At 45.1% G+C, this 19915-nt stretch overlaps 1 protein-coding gene across 5 annotated transcripts in view; it reads left to right on the top strand.

The window, feature by feature from the left end:
- Positions 1 to 19915, top strand: part of LOC133480497 (nuclear receptor ROR-beta-like) — a 180165-nt gene that overhangs the window by 56233 nt on the left and 104017 nt on the right. For all 5 annotated transcript variants that reach the window (XM_061778616.1, XM_061778615.1, XM_061778614.1 and 2 more), the window contains 2 exons: positions 11388 to 11515; positions 14214 to 14328. In XM_061778616.1, coding sequence (XP_061634600.1) covers positions 11407 to 11515; positions 14214 to 14328 — 224 coding nt within the window. In that variant the 5' untranslated portion in view covers positions 11388 to 11406. The remainder of the gene's footprint in view (positions 1 to 11387; positions 11516 to 14213; positions 14329 to 19915) is intronic.

Below are 19915 nucleotides of genomic sequence, written 5' to 3'. Positions count from 1 at the left end.
GGGGGGCGGGGGAGGGGTTCTTGGCGCGGTTATCTTCCTGCGAGATTGCCGAACACAGCTGCGGGACACATCATTGTGCGTATGCTGCATTCCGCTGCAAAAACATCCAAACGCCGCCGTTCGGATATGTCACGTGGCAGCATAAAGTCGGGTATCCTCAGGCGTCTTCCGAATGCGGATTCAAACCTGATCGGGATGGGATACCGGCAGCGTAAACGGATACAGCGGATATACACGGCATAGATTGAAATGGTCAATTCATCCATCCATCCATTTGTTTTCTATACCGCTTATTCTGCTCCGAGAGGCAGGCCGCATCCCGGACTGGTCTCCAATCATTTCCAGATAGACAAACATTCACGTTGACCAACTACACTATCAAAGATCACCTAACATCAATAATATGAGTTAAAAAAGTGCATTTAGTTCAAGATCGTTGCGCCGAGGAAGATCGTGTGTCAGCGTTCCGTTGTTTCGCATAAATGCTAAACGGTTCGCAGCGCATCTTCCCGTCAGATGCCCCCGTTCCAAATCGTTTTGGAACCGTCTGGCAAACAGTCCAGGGGTCCACGTAATGATGAAAATCGCGTTACTTTTTGAATTGACGTTCTCCGATTCCATCCCATCCCTCCGCTAGTCCTCAATTCTTCCATTTTCATTTGAACCCAGCCCGAAATGTTCTCCTTAACGAGCAGGCTAACCTCGCGACCTTTCTATTCAACCCGTCACAACAGAAAGGTCTCTGCTTGTATTGAGTAACTCCTGCACTATTTACGCGCAATAATTCACGTCCTCAGGGATACGTGAGCCGAATAAGAGCGGTTCTGTCGTCCCGCAGAACGGTTTTCTTAGCATTAGCAAGGTTTCTGTAGGCCCCCCCCCCCATTGACTTCACAAAGCCTCTTTCCCCAATTGTGACGGATGGAGTTGCTTTTAGCCTCCCGCCAGTCTCGGAGTGTGTTTTCTTTTCATGCTTAATGCAGTGCTGCAGGATTCCTCCCCCGTATCTGGTTTGAAGAGAGATTTATGGCCTCGGCCCCTGAACCCTGCCCCGCTAATGACGCTTGTAAACTGGGAGAGAAGTCGAAGGTCAGACCTATGTCTGCTGCGGTGATGTCACAGAATGTTTTGTACCCGTCTCATGCTTTGCGGTTGGATCAGAGCCAGCGGTGTTGAGGAGGCGTTAAAGATGAATGAATCATCATCTGAAAGTCATGTGGAGGGTAGGCAAATAAAAGAGGATAGGATCAAACCCCGATCTCAGCTCTTCTATTTCACTCCCCCGAAACAGACCGCTAATTAACACATGGACTCGGACAGAACATCTTTGTTCTTACTCCGTCGACGTGGTAACTACAGATGCTTTGTCGCCCGGCGTCTCGGCGGCTGCAATTTGGAGGCCCGTGAAGGTTAATGACAGTGACACGACTCCGGCGAGAGCGCCGCTTAATGCTCCGAGATATCTATTCATCAACAGTTTGCTATTCCATTGCGGAGGTCTTAACGGGACGTCGGCGATTATCGCGTTCCGGCGTCAACCTCGAAGGCCGATTCATACCGCGGTGTCTGATTGAATGCCTAAGGTGCAGTTTATTTTTGAAACGCAAAGCTTTTTCCAGATGTAATCCAAAAGATAATCCTTAATAGTGCCCATTTTCAAATCGAAAACGGACAAACTGGAGCTGTCGCAACAAAACTGACAAGGCTATGCTAGCTTCACAGTGTAGCTAACCTGTAGCTGGTCAATCAGGAATTAAGCCTCATGTCGGATATGCGTTTAATTGAAAATGAAAATTGATGGCCAATACAAAGACTGGTTCGGCACCGTTAATAATCTGTGATTGTGAAAGTGTTGTTATAGCTAACTATTGAAAGTACAGATATCATTGACATACATGCTAGTGTTGAGTGAAAAGTCCGCGAATATGTGTGCCTGAGCAAGATTTGGACTCGATTTATAACTTGCTTAAAATCAAGTCATTACTTGGACTAACAAAGTCATAAGTCATTCAATCTTGCTCAGTCACAACAACTATTCGTACATTAGCACTAGTTAGCTGTGCTAACGCATTCATAATCACATAGCTTATGCTTTAAGCTCCAAAACCGGTCTCCTTATTATCTGGTACTTTGTCTTCTCAATGAAACGCATAAATGACATAAAGCTTCGTTGATATTTCACCAGCTATCGCTGAGCTGAGCTGAGCTGTGAAGTTAACGTAACTAACCTGTTTATCGTGGCGGATGAAGTTCGATGTCGCGGTCGTTGTGTCTATTATCTTTGTAAACCTTCCCGAGTCCTAAAATTGGCGACTTAAGTCGTTTGACTCGAGTCCCCCACGTCTGATTTTGGTGACATAAAAATCACGTTCATAGTCGGATGTGTGCGTTTTCACTGCACTTGCGGTGAGAAAAATCCAAAACATATCGTATTTTTATCCACAACAGGGAAGAGGCCGGATTCCGGTCTTAGGATCCCTGATTCCATGTTATTTTTTTTTCTTAAGGCTGCCACTTGAGAGCATGGACTTATTTGAAGAATTAGAGCCGCCGCGAGGATCTGGAGAAGTCTGAGAAGTTATGCGTTTTTGTCCTGTTGCGCGCCCTCCAAATATGTTCCACGTCATGCGGTGATCTGTGGCGCTGCATGGGAAAACCCAGCGGACGGAACACGAAAGGTCACCCCTCATTTTTCATCTTCTGTGCACGCCCGCTCTCTTTTCCACTCTCAACCTTTTCTCACCCTCCTCTCCCGACTCATCATTCGTGCGATGTTTTTGGCGCTCCGAGGTTTCACGGCCATGCGAATTTCGCGGAAACCGAGCTGGCTCGCTGGCGTCTCAGGCAAAGGAGAAATAAATCCTGCGGGAGGCGCCATTGTTTATCACTTCAAGGAGATAAAGAGAACGCATTGTAATTTGGCCTACGTGAGCACCCGGGACTAATCAAAATGGCAGCACCAGATGACTGAGGATGTCCAGTAGATAAGCAAACTCGACTGATAGTGACTGTGGACGTTTTTCGACAACAAGTAACATTTTGTGATGAACTTAAATAGTGTTTTTTTTTTTTTTTTTCTCCCCCCCCATTTCACTATTTCTTTTATTTTCCCGTAGACTCTTACTCCCACCCCAGAATCAAAATTGGTACGGTCCCAACTCTGGATGAAATGGTGAACAGTTGACCATCATTTATTTTTCCCCAAAGGATTAGGTGTGGACATATAAGACATATTTCTTTATTTTATCAAGACTTGTACATTTTTCAAGATCCCGGCCTTCATTTAGGCTTTTATTTCTTTATCGCTTTGACCTGTGGGCAAAACTTCGAGGCGCAAGTGCCGTACGGCGGCACTGCGCTCGACTCATTTTACAAGCAGCGGTTTACATATCGTAAACAATAGAGGCGACTAGCACAAATTTATTTAGCCGTCTGAATAATTTTCCGATCTTCCTATTGTTGTTTTCGACCATTATAATGTGCGAAACCAGTGTCAATTATCTGTGTGCCTGTTTGAACAGAACACAAACGGACAAAGTATTGAACCCTGAGGTACACCTTCTACGTCAAAAGGAACAGTGTTGTGACTTTAAATGCAACTATCACAGAAGTCTTCTCCTCTCACTGTGCAACTGGCTGTTTCTTTCTTTCTTTCTTTCTTTCTGCTTCGCTCATTCCATACATTCTTTGGCCTGGCTCGCTAAATAACCGATGCGACCCCCCCCTCGCCGTGTGAATGCCTCAATTGTATCCCTCACTCTCTTTCTCTTCAGCACTCCCCGTGCTGCATTGTTTTTGTCATTTCCATTTTCCTCGCTCGCCCTCTCCCCTACTCTCCAACCTTAACGTCTGAAATCCTCCCTCCTCGCCTTCTCATTTCATTCCCTGCTCGGCACGTTCCCGCCGCTCATCGCGTCGCGTCCGAGTGGCATCTAGCTATCATCTGGCCGTGATTGCGCACTCTCCATAAAGCAACGTCTCCGCGCTCACTAACGTGACAATTAAGCCGAGCCCCGCGAAATCTTTTACGTCAATGGAACGAGCATCCGTGGCGTACTTTGTATCCTATTACACGTACGGCCATAATTCTGAACTGTGTAAAAGTCTGAAGGACGTCACTGCGGGTCTGATGCTAAATCACTATTTGGCGCTTGCGTGTGACGTCATCGACTTGGAACTTCAGCTCAGAGACCCGCTCCACTGTTTTTCTTTAGCCAATACGGTGCTGTTTTGCTTGATTAACTGTGGACGTCAGGAGTTAATCAACCATGAGAACCGACTTGCCGAATAAATAACTAGAATTTCACATTTTAATCAAGAGAGAATGTTCTTTTTTTTTTTTTTTTTTTTTAATATTCATCCCATTTAGCAATAGTTAAAAATAATAATTACCTTTTTGTAGATGAGTTCTGTTATGGCTGTTAGGAGACAATTTCCTGCTGCTATTGTTGCTAAAACAGCGAGTGAAAATGCTTTGAAGTGGAAAGCTTTGCCCATGTTGGCTTGTTCGTGATTTCCAGTGCATTCCGCGACGTCAAATAACAACACGTCTGGCATCTTATGTCATGGATGTGTGCGGTCTAGCTGTTGAATTCTGCTTCGTGTGTGTGTGTGTGTGACCAGAAGCACACAAAGGAAGCAGATTGAGGTGGGAGGTGGTAATATGAAAACGAGGTGTTTTTTGAGAGTGGTTTGTCATCATTTGGAGGACTTTAACCTGACCATCAAATCATAGCTGGGGTTTTCAAATATTTTCTTCAATGTGTGTCATCTTCTTACATCTCATTTCCCCCGCTCCGGGGGAAAAAAAAAACCCCAAAACATGCAACTAATTATCTCAGATCACAGACCCATTTTAACCCGGTCGCTAACCAAACCAGCAGCACCGACCGCCATCATATAAAAATCCCTTTGGTCGAATTAAAGTGTGGCAGACTCCAGTTGATATTTTGAAAGACTCAAGTTATAATTTTATGACAAATCCTACAGAAAGCCACATGCTGCTTCACCAGTACATTAAAGTGATGCATTCCACACGCGTGTCTGTATTAATACAACACGGTTGTCACAATTGATCATCCCCTTTCGCACTTTCAAGGCTGACACACGTGATCCTTTTAGCAAGTTTTCTGCTGTGGCCTTTTCATATACAACACTGCTTAAAAAAAAAAAAAAAATCAATATTAGAAAACTGCTAATGGATCTGGAACCGGCCTCAACCTCAACAGCAAATCAACTTTACTGTGTGGAGTGTGCCTGTATGACTCCATTTAATTTCCAACTAAATATTTCCAAACCCAAATGACAAACTATGGGTTTTCTCAAGAAGGCGGACGGGGTGAGAGTTGTGCCAGGACAACATTGCCACACCTCTGGTACTTTGTTCACTTAACGAACGGATTGGAATCGGTACTTCTACGTTTACCAATCTTGCGCTCTTTTTTTCTTTGACACAAGTACGGTGTCTGTACTTTTACTTAAGAAAAGAGTGAGTATAAGTACGCTTGCCAGCTGTGGCTTTTTTATTAAATTTTTCGACTTACTTTAGTACAGGAGTCAAATTTGTTCTTCTCGTTTTGAGCACAAATATCTCCGGTTTGCGCCAATGCCTGTTTTAGGAGTTCTGTGATCTGGTCAGCGGTGGTAGTAGCTGGCCTTCCGCTCCACGGTTTGTCCAGAAAAGATCCTGTTTTGAGATACTTGCCGTGGATGGACGGCCATAAAGCCTTCTAAATCTGGAGCTGAACTCGTCGGGGACAGAAAAAGGTCTTGCCAGGTGGTACGGTAGAAGGAACACACGCTAGAATGGACTACTGTAATTTGAACCAATAGAGAAAAAGAACATTTTGATAGAGCCATATCAGATCGACCTGTCTGTGAATGTATATCTTTTTAAATGATCCTCTCATTGTTTGGATTGTCCAGACAGTTCCAAGAATGGGAGTGGCTTCTAAGAAATATGTGGCCATGCCTCCATGGGCTCTGTATCAGTAAAAAGATCAGATTGGCACCCCCAATTTTCCCTCCGTCTATTTACCCACGACATACTGTATTGGTGTTGTGGGCCGGATTGAAACCTGCACGGGGAGACGCAAATTTTGCAAAGCTGCTCCGATGTCAATGGCAAGGGAATGGAATGCGTAAATACTGATGGCCCTGAGGTCGGTCTGAATGATACCCGAAAGGAAGTGGATATAAAAACACCAAGCCTGACGACAGGCTGAATGGTACACAAACGGGTAAAGGAGCAAATGAGCGCCATGGCAACCGTCAAACGTGAGCAAAACCTTTCAGAGAGCATTAGCGGCCTTGTTGGCTGACGGCATGCAAAGCGTCAAAAGCGCTGCGAGCGGAGGTTCACTCCATTTCAATTTGCGGGCATTTTTCCGCTTTTTTTTTTCTTCTTCTTCTTCTTCTCAACCTCTTGGGCCACCACGGAATCACCTTGAATTAAAAAGCAGGCTCAGGACGAAAGACACCATTGATTGCTTGGCCATTTGATGCCTTTGCGAGCCAACTTTATTATGGTGGTGACGGCTCAATGTTTCCTCAAGGACTTTGCCAAGAGTCGGACAAATTGCCGCGTCAAATCCCCGGCGGAAGCCGAGCTGAGCGTGTTGCTGACTTTATAAGTCCAATTTCATTAGCGGGACGTGGTTTTTGCATGTTTCCCTCCGCTATCATCGCTCGCCATCTGGATGAAGTTGGCGCTCGACTACGAGGCAGCCCGATCGCCGTCGATCAATCTCGGAATATGTCGGTCACAACCCTGGAAAGCGTTTTAGCCAAGGCATGATTCCGATTGCTCGCTTTTTAAAAACAATTTTTAATCAGCGTCTCCCTGCAAATTGCCGAATTTATGTATGTGCCTCATTTTAGGGTAACGGCACACTGTCGTACAGCTGGAGCCATTTGTCATCATTATAGGAAGGCTTTGTGCGCACGGACACACAAAGTACACACACTTGACTTTCTTTCTTGGTTTCTTTTTTTGTAGAAATAAATGTTTAACTTTTTGTTCTGTAGTGCCAACAAACACAAAAGGGCCGCCGGCAGCGTTGGGACGTTAAGTACAAATACTTTGTAACGTTTTTCCGTCGTGCCAAAACATCCAAACGGGTCTTGTCAAGAATCTTTGGGTTATCAAAATGGGTATTTTCTCTCTCTGCACTATACTCAAGTGCAGAGTGGGAGCACTTTTGCCAGTGTGTAATTATCCCCTAACCCAGTTTTACATCCATTATGAATAAGCACAACAGCGGAACGTGCGATCGCAAAGAGAGGCTTGTCGTCTCGTCGCGCGCGACTCGCTCGCCTTCACCTAACCCCGACGACGCCCGCGGCCGCTGAGCAATTAGCGCCCCGCTCGCCCCACGTCGACGCTAATGTCACAGCGTGGAATTTGAGAAATTGCCCATAAAGATGACGAGTCCCGATAAGGTTAGCGAGATGTGACAATGCCGCTTTGTGCACGTTCATGGGGGAACTGGGAGAGATTGTGTGACTGAAAATGACAAAAGATTTTGTGTGGCGTACAACGCACCCTCTCGCTCCTTTTTTAGAGGCTATACTGGAACCTTTTAAAGGGCAAACGTTCGTAATCATAAAACCTTTTTGAACTCTACAAAATCAAAAGAAAAAATGTTCAGGATTGTATTTGCGGACTTTATCCTCCTAAAATTCAGATGACTTATTCCTGGGAAATTGTGCTACCTTTTTAGAAAGTTCAGATTTATTTCTTTACTATTACTATTGTGAAATTCTCCTTTTTTTTCCAGTAATATTACGCATTATTCATTTCATCATCATTTTACTTTATTCTTGTCAAAATCACAGGAATCTTCTTGGAATGTAAATTTCCATTTTTTTCATTTCCTAGTTTGACTTGACGCTATCACAACATTCCCAAATTTTTTTTTTACCAGCCCAATCCCAGGGCACCTAGGCATACATGTCACCATACGCCTCTTGTTTGGCCTTTGCCACCTCGACCTTTGCCCTGCGTCGCATCTCAATGTATTCCTTCCGCCTCTCCTCGGTCCTCTCGTTGTCCCACTTCTTCTTCCTCGGATGATTTCCTGTACTGTGAGGTTCCGCCGCCAAGTCTCCTTCTCTCCTTTCCTGCCGGAAGATACAGCAAGTCCTCCCCCCCCCTCCCCTTGCCTGCCTCTCTGATCACCTTGGCTTCAGTGGTCCAGTCTTCCGGAAGCTCCTCCTGTCTCGCCTCTTCCCGAAAAGCTGCACAACACTCGTCCTGTCTCGGCTTCCACCGCATGGTTCTCTGCTCTGCCTTTGTCTTCCTGATCTTCCTCGCCACCACATTCCAATCTGCACCAATCTCCTACTCATCATGTCGACCAACTCCCGAGATTTTCCTGTCATAGTCCCAACGTTCCAAGTCCCCGCATTCAGTTCTAGGCTGCGTGCTTTCCTCTCGTCTTTCTGCCGAAGAACCCGCTTTCCACCTCTTCTTCGACCCGCAGTAGCCGGTCGACGGCGCCGGTGGCGGACGTTGTTAACCCGGGCCACGGCCGATCCCGTATGGAATTTTGTTCATATCGCTTACAGACTTGATTTATTTTTTTGTTCAGTGGAAAGAACATGCACTAATGTACCCGCTGTCTATTTTTCTCCATTTTGTGGATGTTGTCATTGTTTGTTCCGCATCAATTAGTTACATAGCCCAATTGGATTAAGAGTTAATTCACTTAGACACAGAAATTGAATGCGCGCCACTTAGGCTCTGCTACAATCAACGTGAATGGGCGACAGATGTGGAGAGTCTTTAGCAAAACGAGGACCAGCGCGCGCATCCGATGCCACGTGCTGGCAAAAGTACTGATGCGTGTGCAAAAAAAAAAAAGGCGAAGAAGTCATTCAACTCCTGATCTTAAGTCAGTAAGTTAAAAAGGACCGATTCGGAAATCGATAGGAGTACATAAAATACAGTGCGATAGCAAAATATGTTGACTTTTTCACTTCCTACCACCTGGTGTTTGCTTATTCGTCGTCAGGCAGGGTGGGTGATTTATTCTTATAAAATGAATTTGTGTACAATATCTTTTTTTCATTGTAATTTGTAAAATTGTTTTGTTGTCTTGGAATATTATGACTTGTATTTTTAACCATAGCAAAACTACATCTATTAATTCAGATCCTGTACCTGTAATTTCATGACTTTATTCTTTATTCTTGTCAAATAAAAAAAAAAACCCGCATTTTAAGACGTCATTCTTGCAAATTTCTGATATTTTCTTGTAAAATTGCAACTTTATTATTGTAAATTTCGTATTCTTTTATTTTTGGTTTTTTTGTTCTTGTACTTTGACTTAGTGAAATCCTGACTTTTTTTCTTATTAAAATTCTATTTTTTCTTATATGACTTTAGAATTAAGATGTTTTCTTGTAACATGACTTTATTGCTTATCATATCCTATGTTTTTACTTAAAATACAAAAATCTAGTAATATATATATGGTGACTTTTTTTTTTGTAAAATTCAGCATTTTATTTTTTTCCTTTTAATATCACAACTTCCGTTTTTAATACTACGGCTTTCTTATTAAAATTCCGATCTTACACTTTAGATTTTTATCAACGTAATAACTGTAAATGAAAAACCAAAAAAAGCTCCTACAATGACTTCATTTTGTCAACTTCAGGGATTTTTTCATGTGATTTTGCGATTGCACTCAATTTATTTTCTTGAATTTATTATTGCAACTGTATTTTTTGTAAATTTCCAATTTCTTTTATTCGAGTAATATTTCGACAGCCGCCACAGTGGAGCTTTTTTTTTTTTTTTTTTTTTGGTCAGCGTTGCTATCCAAACGTCAACGGTGCACGGCCACAAAGCGAGCTCCATTGTTTGATGTCGGCGCGTGGGGTTGAAAGCCTCGTTACGCACTGACTCATCCCCAGCGCTCATTCGAACAAGATGTCGGGTTGGATTATTTTTGGGAAATGACGTTGGTGAAATTTCCAAGGAGGAGGTTATTACCGTAACGTGCAAACATGGAATACGAGGCGAGTGATGATTACAAATGAGGCAATAAGATTCCAGCGCCTTGCACGCAGCGGCCGCTCGTAAAGCCTTTGGAGGTTTGCGGTTTAAGTAATAAAGATTCCGTTGATGCGGATCTTAGCGCCTGATGGAGGGGGGGGGGGGGAAAAGGTAGTTTATGTAGTTTAGGCGAATATTGTGGCTTGCTTGCATTAAGTTGTTGGACTCTTTCATATCCTGTACAATATCCTGAGCGCTCATGTATCCTCTGACCCAAAATGAGCGTTCACCTCTGCTATATCGTGGTTCGTCATTGGCATTTTTTCACAGCTTTTTAAGCTATGGACTTTTATTTATTTTCACAGTCTACAGGCAAGACTGAATGTACAGTCGTGCTCCATTGTAGTACGGCGTCGTGTCGCAACATAACAGGCAGCGCTGAGTTCCTCTGGAAGGGATGCAGCGTAATAAAAGGCAAGAAGAGGCCGAGAAGGTCCCCTACTAAGCTTCGGCAATAGTCGTCGTTCCCACAGCAGATAGAATACTGTATATGCCTGTGTATGCTTTCGTCGTATGCTCGCTCGTTGTGTTCAAATAGTCGTCGTTTGAAGGTTTATAATGACTGCAACCTCATTGCTAATTGCCATTAGCCCATCTATGGTGTTTTGGTGACTCGGGAGATTTTCGAGATACGAGCCGTCGGCCGGCCGACGTGTTTGTCCTGAGTCGCGAGCGAACATTTTTGTTCCGAGCGCTCGACGGCGGCAGGGAACTTGGCAGTAAAGAGAATGACGCGTTGTGTATTTAAAACAACCGCGACACTTTGAATGCCTGCTAGCTTCATGCGAACACACAATGGAAAAACGCCCATGAGACGAAACGGGCATCGATGTCGCGGTGCTACAACCTTTTCAGTAACCAGTATTTGTAAACAAACGGTGGACTCGCACATGTTGACAGATAATATCACAATCCTCACAGGCATATTCTTTATCTTTCGAACAACCAATATTCCCCCCCCCCCCCGGTGGCCAAGGCGTGCACACCGCAAGGAGCCGCACAATCTGTTTAAGTCTTTAAATTCTATTGATTTAGGTTATTACTGTATGTTTATGATAATGTGCAATACTGTGAAGTGCTATTTTTTATAAATGTTTGACAACATAATTTGTCGGTCTTTTATTGGAGGGGGGGGGGGCTGTAATGAGTTAACTTTAAAGCCAGTGTTGGTCACCGTGCTGCCCATGAAGATGAAGTTTGCAATAAATATGAAAATCCTCCATCTTGATTGAGTTCATGCTCTTCAAGTGTTTGCTCTTCGCATTCGGCGAGTTATTTTGGCAAACACTCACTCCTCTCTCTCTTATTTTTCTTTTGTGAACAGGCGCCGCGATTCTGTTGCCATGGCGACGGCGGCCCCTCCCTCTCTCTTCATGCTCTGCTGGCTGCTCCGAACAGCCTGCTCGGCGTTCCCCGAGGAACCCGGCCCTTTAAACTTCATCCCGACTGAAGGTATGGACTTTCTCTCACTCGCTCCCCTCCTGAGCTGGCAAAAGTACTTGTGCGCTGTTCTTTAATAGAGGTACAAATACCAAACTAACGAAATGTTAGCAAACCAAGGTAATGTTTCCCATTGAAATGAATATAAATGCAATGAATCCGTTCCAGCCCCGGACCCAAGTTCTATTAACCTTCTTTTTAATCGTTGTGTGATTACAAATGATTACAACAGAAATAAAATAACAATAAGCAAGCAAAGTGAGGCACTGTACAACGTCTCAGCCTTTTTACGTACAGTACCGTTTACGTTCACCGTAGATACCGCTCACCTAAAATGGTCGGCACATCCCACAATGCAATGCCGTTCCCAAAGCCGCGGTTGGTCGAGGTTAAGAAATGTAACACGCTTATTTTGACAAAATAAGGAGTAGAAAGCATAGATATGCCTTTTTTTTTATTTTTTTTTTATATATATATAGGCAGTGAAAGTAAGTTGTCATTTTTCGGAAAGATGAATACGCAAGTACAGATACCTCTACAGTACAGTGTGTACTGTAGAGTACCTGAAATATCAATTTTGACTTCGTTCCGTGACCAAGCTACAGTTTGGACTCAACTTCACTGACTTTTAATCACTTGAAATCCATTCCAGCCTCCACATTTAAAACAAACCAATAAAAGAATGAAATCAAATTAGTTTGTTAGAATGTGTCATTACTGTACGTACTGTAGAATTTGTACTTAGGGGGTTGATACCGTAAACATATTTCCCCCAAAAATGTAACCATTACGGAACAGAGAAATACCAAACAATTGGATTCAAAATGATTGACGTAATCTGACTCAATAAATGGAAATAAGTACAGTATGACTAAATCCAATGAGTGACTGATAGAACGGGGTGTTCCGCAAGGGTCTCTATTGGGCCCAAAACAATTGATGTACCCTAAGTCTATTGAGCTTAAAACCGTGAAAAAAATACCCAATACTGCGATTGGCTCAGAAGTTAAGTAATCTGACTCAAAATAGCGAAACAAAAAGAAAAGAAAAAAAGCTTGCAAATCCGGGTACTCCAAAGTCAAGTTGGACTTCCCACCACTGTTCCCCTTCCTCTCAAGACGTGCCAGGTGCAGGGATCCCAGCCTAACGCGCGCGATGTCGAATGGGGGCCAATGGGCGGGCTGCGGACGGCAGACGTGTTCTCACACGGGCTCGCCTGACCGGTGCGGAAGGGCGGGCGCTCGCATTTCTGACTTTCCCACCCGCGTTCTCGGTGTCTCTGGAGATGCGGCCCCTTCCGCACTCAGACTTGGAGTCTCCGCGTCGGTTCGCCGGGCTCCGGCAAAGACCGGACCTGGATCCCTGGATCGATTGCAGTTCAATGATATCGACCGACGGCTTCCCAGCCTTCTTAATGTATCGGTCGCAGGCGGCGGAGCGTCGAGTCGGCCGGGCCGGGCCCTCGCTCGCGGTCGGACGAGAGGAGCCTTTCCCACACTTCACCGTCCGACGATGCTAGCGAACAACGAGTCCGCTGTTACCTCGACTTAACGAGCTGAATTGGTTTCGTAACCGCGCTTAAATCACTCTTCTTTCCAATCCATTCTCCCGTTTGAAATGAAACAAGAGAAATTGCACACTACAGTGCAGTACCGTCGATTCCCCAAAACAGCCTTTGCTTTTTGCCCAGAACACAGTGGTGTTCTACAATGATCTATTATTAATTAGAATTACATGACATCAGCGTCAATGTCTGGTGTTATGTGTATTTTAGAATACGTGTCAGATGGCGAAAATTGCTTTCAGCGCAACAGGGCGGGAGAAGGAGTGAGTGTCATGTTTGAAAGTTGACATCGCTGCACTGCCGGCAGTCCTCTCGACGGTCGTCTCCGCGGGATCGGACGGATTCGTGTGAATCAAAATAATTAGGATAGGAGAGGAGCGCACTCAAGACTAAATATAGACGTGAAGTGGAAATCACATGAAAGTGATGACGCGGATGGAGCCAGATGAAGGGAGGAAATTAGACCATAACGTCCTCGTCGTCGGGAGCGAAGGTCGGAAATGCGCTCAGCCGTGGTCATGCGTCCGTGGGTATGTTCACGCAACGAGGGCAAAACTGGACCGCGTTAGAAAAGAAATGAAAGCTGCCAGGTCGCTACTTGGCAACTTATCAAAAGCACTTGCCTAAATTAGCGACATCGATTCCAATATTTGTCCCATGAAACGTCAACTTCAACTTCAAGGAGCAAAACACGCGTGTCTAGAGATCTGTACACATTCATGCATTTCGTAACCATCGTCTCTGGTGATTTTGTTTTTGTTTTTTGTATTTGTTGTTTATTCGGAACTGTTCCAGATGATATGCGTGGCACAGTTGCGTGCCTTTTATATTTTGTTTTCGTATGGTATAGTTTTGATAGTTTCAAGAAGTGCGAGGTGGATTCAGTCGGGTAATTGTTGTTTTAGTTGTGACAATTTGTGCATTTGCTGTTGGTGAGTATGTGGAACAATTTACAATTTACAATTTGGTGTTGATCTCAATTGAGATTGTTGGGCCCCGATGGAAATTGTGTGTCGGAGTGAGCCGGATCGCATTACAAAATGACTCCCGTGTCTCTAAATCGGATGTCCAGGAATGAATGCCAGATTGGGATCTGTAATGATCTCTGTGTGTGTGTGTGTGTGTGTGTCTTGCGCCTCATAATAGTGTCAAGACGCTATCCGGTGTTTCTGGGCCGGCCGCATCACACGTGGCAGAGACGAGATCCTTTACATATCCAGAGGGTCATCCAAGTCAACCGAACACTCTACATCGGAGCCAGGTACGGTACTCCGCCCCACTTTTTCAGGGCATCGGCGCACGAAACCATTTCAATCTGCCGTGACTGCAACTTTCTCGACTCTGTTGATTCATTATTTCAATTGTGCAAGGCTTAGGGTTATTATAGTATTTAGACGCATACTAATTCCACGCACGAATTGTGTAGAAAATACTGTCGCTATTGTAGCGTCTGTGTGAGATGCATGCGTGTGCCTTTAAGGGGCGGGGTCGACAGCAGCTCCGGTGTCCCCCGGTTGTGTGTTTTACTATTCGCTTGGCATCCAGTAAATGGTTAAAAAAAAACCTGTGGCGACTTGAACTGAAAATGTGAATTTGGTGTTGTGTCGCCAGATTTATTGTTTGATTTACTTGGAAAATCCAAATGAATTCAGCGGAACCCCGTGGGTAAGGAGAATGAATTGAGCATTTGTAATAAATAGGGGTTGAACAACTCAAGATTTTTTTGTCCAGTCAAAGTCGACTAATCGATGGCATCGTTGATATTTTTGCAATGCAGTGCAGAGGTCACCAACATTTGTTTGCGTTTGAATGTAAAGAGGCAGGCACGGAAACAAATGGTTACAAGTACAACTCGCATTTTTGCTGATTGTAGTTTTGTCGCCGGACGATATGGCGCAGCGGAATCTTTGGCCGACATAGCGAAACAAACTTCATACGTCTGCGCGGCTCAGAGAGTCTGCAAATAAGATGGCGGTGGATGACAATAGCGGTTAGCTTGGTTAGCGCCGGCTATTCCGATTTCTGCCTCCAGTCTTCAAATATTCATACCAGTGGTGGCGGCGTGGAACGGTGCGAAGTGAAACTCCATCTTCGTTGCCAAGGTGTCATGTCTCAAAATGTGCAAACGACGATTGTGTGAACAAGAACCGTAATCACCATAGAAGTTGCTAGCTACAGCACATGCCAACTTTGCAACAGCAAACCTCCATCGTTGGGTTTGCGGAAGGCATTTTCTCACCGGTACGTGTAAGATGAATCGCCACGCCACGGTGACGAGGTCAACACGAGCTATATCGTACGACCCTGGACACCGCTCGTAGGCTTGCCGGTGTAATCCAATATCGTAGTCGAGACATGATGAAAATTGATTATGCAGCGTAAAATCCCAGTCATGACGAATACTTTTTCTGTGAAGTCATCCCGACTAATGATGTCAAATGTCCATTAAAAGGTGACTCTTGATCAGCGTCGTTTGTCTGCCAGTCGGACGAATTGGCTGCTTCCGGACAGACTAAAGAGCCCGCTCAGCTGCATTCGGTTTGGACTCTTCAACTGCTTTTTGTCGCTCCCCCGCAGGCGTTCAGCAGCCGACCTCAAACCCACCAAGATTTACTGCACCTTTTCCAAATTCTAATTTGACTGCGGCGAACGCGCTAAAAATCAGTCAACGGTCATCCCCGCATGTGGTGCTGGTTATAGTCTGTCGTTGCAGTTTCCAATAAGGCGAGCCACTCCGGGCCGGGAAATGACCCGATCGCTGGTCCGACCTCACGACTGAGAAGCGAAGTAGTAAATATATCAAACTTTGTGAGCTTGTTCCAGCCGTTCTGTCTGCGCTGAGGCTGTGTAATCGCATACGTGCGCATCGCCTGATGATAAAAAGTATTTTTCCTGGGGTCGCTAAAAATACAGCCGAAACTTGGAATTTGAGCTAAGTTGACGTGAATACATCTACATCCCGAAGAGTCAAACAGTAGCCGGAACCCCAACAGTCTTCACAAAATCTCGGACTTTCTCGCCTCTCGGTCCTGATATTTTCTTTCCTCTTTTGGACAGATGCGCCACAGAGAAGATTCCCTTCGCCTTTTGCCGCAACAGTTTTGCATTTCCGGACAGCTTTATATAATTGAACTAAATTACATCCTAGTGTTGTGAAGTGGACGAATCGTTCAACTCGCTCCATAAAAGTGAAACGGTAAAACAAGCTTTATTCGTTTCATTTTTTTTATTTATTTATTTTTGGTCATTGTTGACTCCGACACTTTGGCGAGTTAGCATGTCACAGTAACTAGCTAACTCTGCGGCTAACACGACTGTTTGCTGTCGTTTGTGTTGGCAGAGCCAAATAACGGATCAAATAAACAAAGAAATCATCATTTCTTATCGCTTTTTACCGTCAGCCAAACAAAGTCGCTTGTAGAACTCCAACATCACAGCCGTAATGATATACAGCACAACATTACCCCCTCTCGTGATACTGCTTCAATGGACCGCATTATAGCGGTGTTCAATGTACAGAAATGTTCTCGAAATAAGAGAGGTTATACGATATGAGATGTCTCAGCCAAGCGGGTGCTCGTAAAAATGCTAACCGGCAGAACGTTACATGAGGCCGAGAGACCGGGAGGATTTATGCCACCGACAGAAAGCCTGTATAAGTTTAATAAGGCTAACGGTGTTTGGAAAGAAACAGATCCGTGTGTAAAGGCGCAAGCCGGTGTAGCGGTGGGGGGTTGACAGAGTTTGAAAATAACGACCTCGCGCGATGCCAGCTATGACTGTCGCCGAGCGCGCACCTCGATAAGACGCCCCGCGCAGCCCTAAAACCTGTCACCATTGGCACGCCCGCTTCTCGGAGCGCAAACGGCCGTAAATCCCTGCCCGCCGGGCACCTGCCGAGTGCGCACACCTCTCCCGAGACGCTTCCCGTCTTCTCCGAATGGAAGTATTAAAGCGGGTTGGAGTCGGCACCTCGCTGGGTTAAGCCCCCGCGGCACTGCTGCCGAGTCCCTTTTCAGCCTTCACGTCGATCCGAAGGGCTCAACTGCATGAATAGAAACTAGTGGCGGGACTCCCTTTAGAAGGTTTCATTTGGGCTCGTTCAAGAACTAATAGGTCCATAAGCGTGCAAAGTGTTGATTCAATCTCAGAGCTGATCATCTGTTAAATAAATGCACATTAAGCCAGTGGTTTTCAAAATGGGGCTACCAGGGGTCCGTGGAACATGACTCGTCAGTCTGCGAAAAAAAATACAAAAGTAGAACGTTGTATTATTGGACCAACTTACACATTTTTCAAGTTAAGAGGCGTCGCTTAGTTTTAGTTTTGTCCTCCCCCCCCCAATGAAGTGAAAGAAAAGGAGAGCTATTGTCACTGAACAGGAAAAACGGTCAAACACACAAATGCAAAATGAGAAGACCGGCAAGGAGGAGATGCGAACTCCACTTACGGCGGGCCCTAACTTACACGTTTGTGGAATTATGCTTCGTTGATTCGTCACTTTGTGTTGCGAGGCAAAAAAAAAGACAAATTGCAAATTGTACGGCGCGCTCGAGTGAAGTACTGTAATGCCCGCCGGGCATGCCATGTGGGGCAAGGAGAGCCACGGCCGCCGATGCACTTTCAGCAGTTCAACACACAAAGACAAAATGACAACACTGGCAAGGAGCTGCCGCAGGCAACGACTCGCGCGCAGACGAACCGGCCGACCCGCACCCGGCTCCTGATGTCCCTCACTAGGCCACGCCCCTTAAAGCTACACATCCAAGACCCGAAGACAATAAAAACAATTTGGTTACGTTCTCTTTGTTTTTATGCAAATGCCATTTCAATTAATTTCAACATGGAAAATTGATTTGAGGTGGGCGTAAATAGGAGCTTTATCACGGAATAAATAAAAACCAACTGGATGAAGACTTTTCCACAAATACGAGAGTTTTATTTATTGATTTATTTTTTAAACACTAAGCTTTGCGGTGTGTGCGTGAATGTGTGTAAAGGAGCTGACCGGCTGACTTCATCAGCCCACACACGTTAGAGGTCACCAGAAGTTGCGGGCTGGTCGAATGCCTCAAGGCAGGCGGGCGGGCGGGCGGGCGGACGGACGGACGGACGGCCGGACGGACGGACGGACGGCCGGACGCACACTCGGTTGTGCTTTCACGGCTTGAGCAGAAAGTTGGACACAGGTGGACACCCACTCTGAGGCGATTCCGCACAATATGGTGGTCTGATCAGAATTTCTATTTGGGCCAGTATAGTCACACGTACGTCTGCGTGGCATTCGCTCCGACGGCACCACTCGTGGGGGAAAAACATCCATGTCATTTGACCAAGGTAGAGCCATTTAGAAAACAAGGTCAGTAGCGATGTTTTGAGTCTTTTTCTCGACCACCGTACGTTAAATGTGTGAAGTGTCAGCGGAAAAGATGCTACGTGAGGTAAAGGAAGATGGAACACTGGCTGTAATTTGCCTTTCGATTTTAACATTAGACATCGTGGAAAATCAGACATAGTTAACACAGTCATCGAGGGACTGATTAATGAATGGACTTGCTCGGGTAAAAAAACCAACCAACGAACAAAACCTTTTGGGTTCTATCTGAAACATTTTTGTCAGGGCAATGGTAGTAAATCACTTTGTGCCACCCAGATGTACCCCAGCACCTCTTGTTTACAAACATAAAAATGTCTAGTTGGTGGTGAAGCAGCAGTTGAATTTTGGCCCCAGGCTATTCTTCTGCCAATGTACGATATGGTCTAGATAACTGTAAACAATTGCACCGTAGTTGTATCGCTTGTGATCAGGAGGCGGCTTTTTTTCCAGTATGTGCGCCAGCAGCTGCTCGAGTTCGTCGGCAGCCTTTGCATACTGCAATCTCTGCCTAAAGTATTCAACTAAAAAGACTAAAAAGTCTTTATGACTGTCGTTTTAGCACAGCAAATTCCAAATGTTGACAACTCAAGGGCGTTCAAATGCGGTACAGTGGAGAGTGCCTTAAAACTCTGCTAGGTAACTTCCCTGAAGGTCCTTCAAAATATATTCGCCTAACAAACATGTTGCCAGTTTGGCTCGGGGAGACACGGCGATGTTCCAAATCTCGATAGTGTCGGGGCAAGAAGAAGAAAAGGAACAAGATGAGGTAACCCTGTTTGGAAAGCCAGAAGGTGGGAGGTCACCAGCTGGTACCGGATGAAAATGGATGTTTCTCTCGGTGCATTTGCGACATAATAGCTCAGGCGTGTGCTAATCCGACTGGCCGTATCCAAATTTATGCACGAGACCAAAGGTGGCGAAACAGGACGGTTGATTTGTAGCTTTGAAGAACTGAGACTGTTTAGGTTGAGGCGCCCATGAGCAGAGTTATGAGCCGGCGGGACCATTCAAGGCTTCGCGCTCCCCCTGAAACATAAATGGCAATAAAATGTGGACACATTTCACACATCTTCAATCTTCACCTTGCGCCACATGCGGGGCCACACGCTCTTTGTATCATTCAAACAACCTGGCGTCGTCAAAAGAAGCGGCAGCTGCAGTGGCGTTCATTATTTACTCTTCTCGCTGACCTCTCAGAATCTTATTTCAATACTTGTGCTTGGCAAACATTTTGACTGGAAGGTTCGGTCGCGAGGTCCTAATCGTAAGTAGATGATAGTACAAATAGTTCAGCGATAACAACAACACGGTTATTTGAAGCGGTGACAAATGGCGAGTGGCCGAAATGATCCGCTATTTAGCATTGCCCATCTTTAGCAAGTTGGCATTTAATTCAAGCTGTTTCTTCCCACGACCAGTTGAGGTTTAGTGTCAAACTAAATACAAAACAAAAAGAATGTAACTTTTTGTA

Source organism: Phyllopteryx taeniolatus, chromosome 7 (genome assembly GCF_024500385.1).
Source record: "Phyllopteryx taeniolatus isolate TA_2022b chromosome 7, UOR_Ptae_1.2, whole genome shotgun sequence".
NCBI lineage: Eukaryota > Metazoa > Chordata > Actinopteri > Syngnathiformes > Syngnathidae > Phyllopteryx > Phyllopteryx taeniolatus.
Note: the sequence above shows the minus strand (reverse complement) of the source record. Positions and strands in the feature narration are given on the sequence as shown.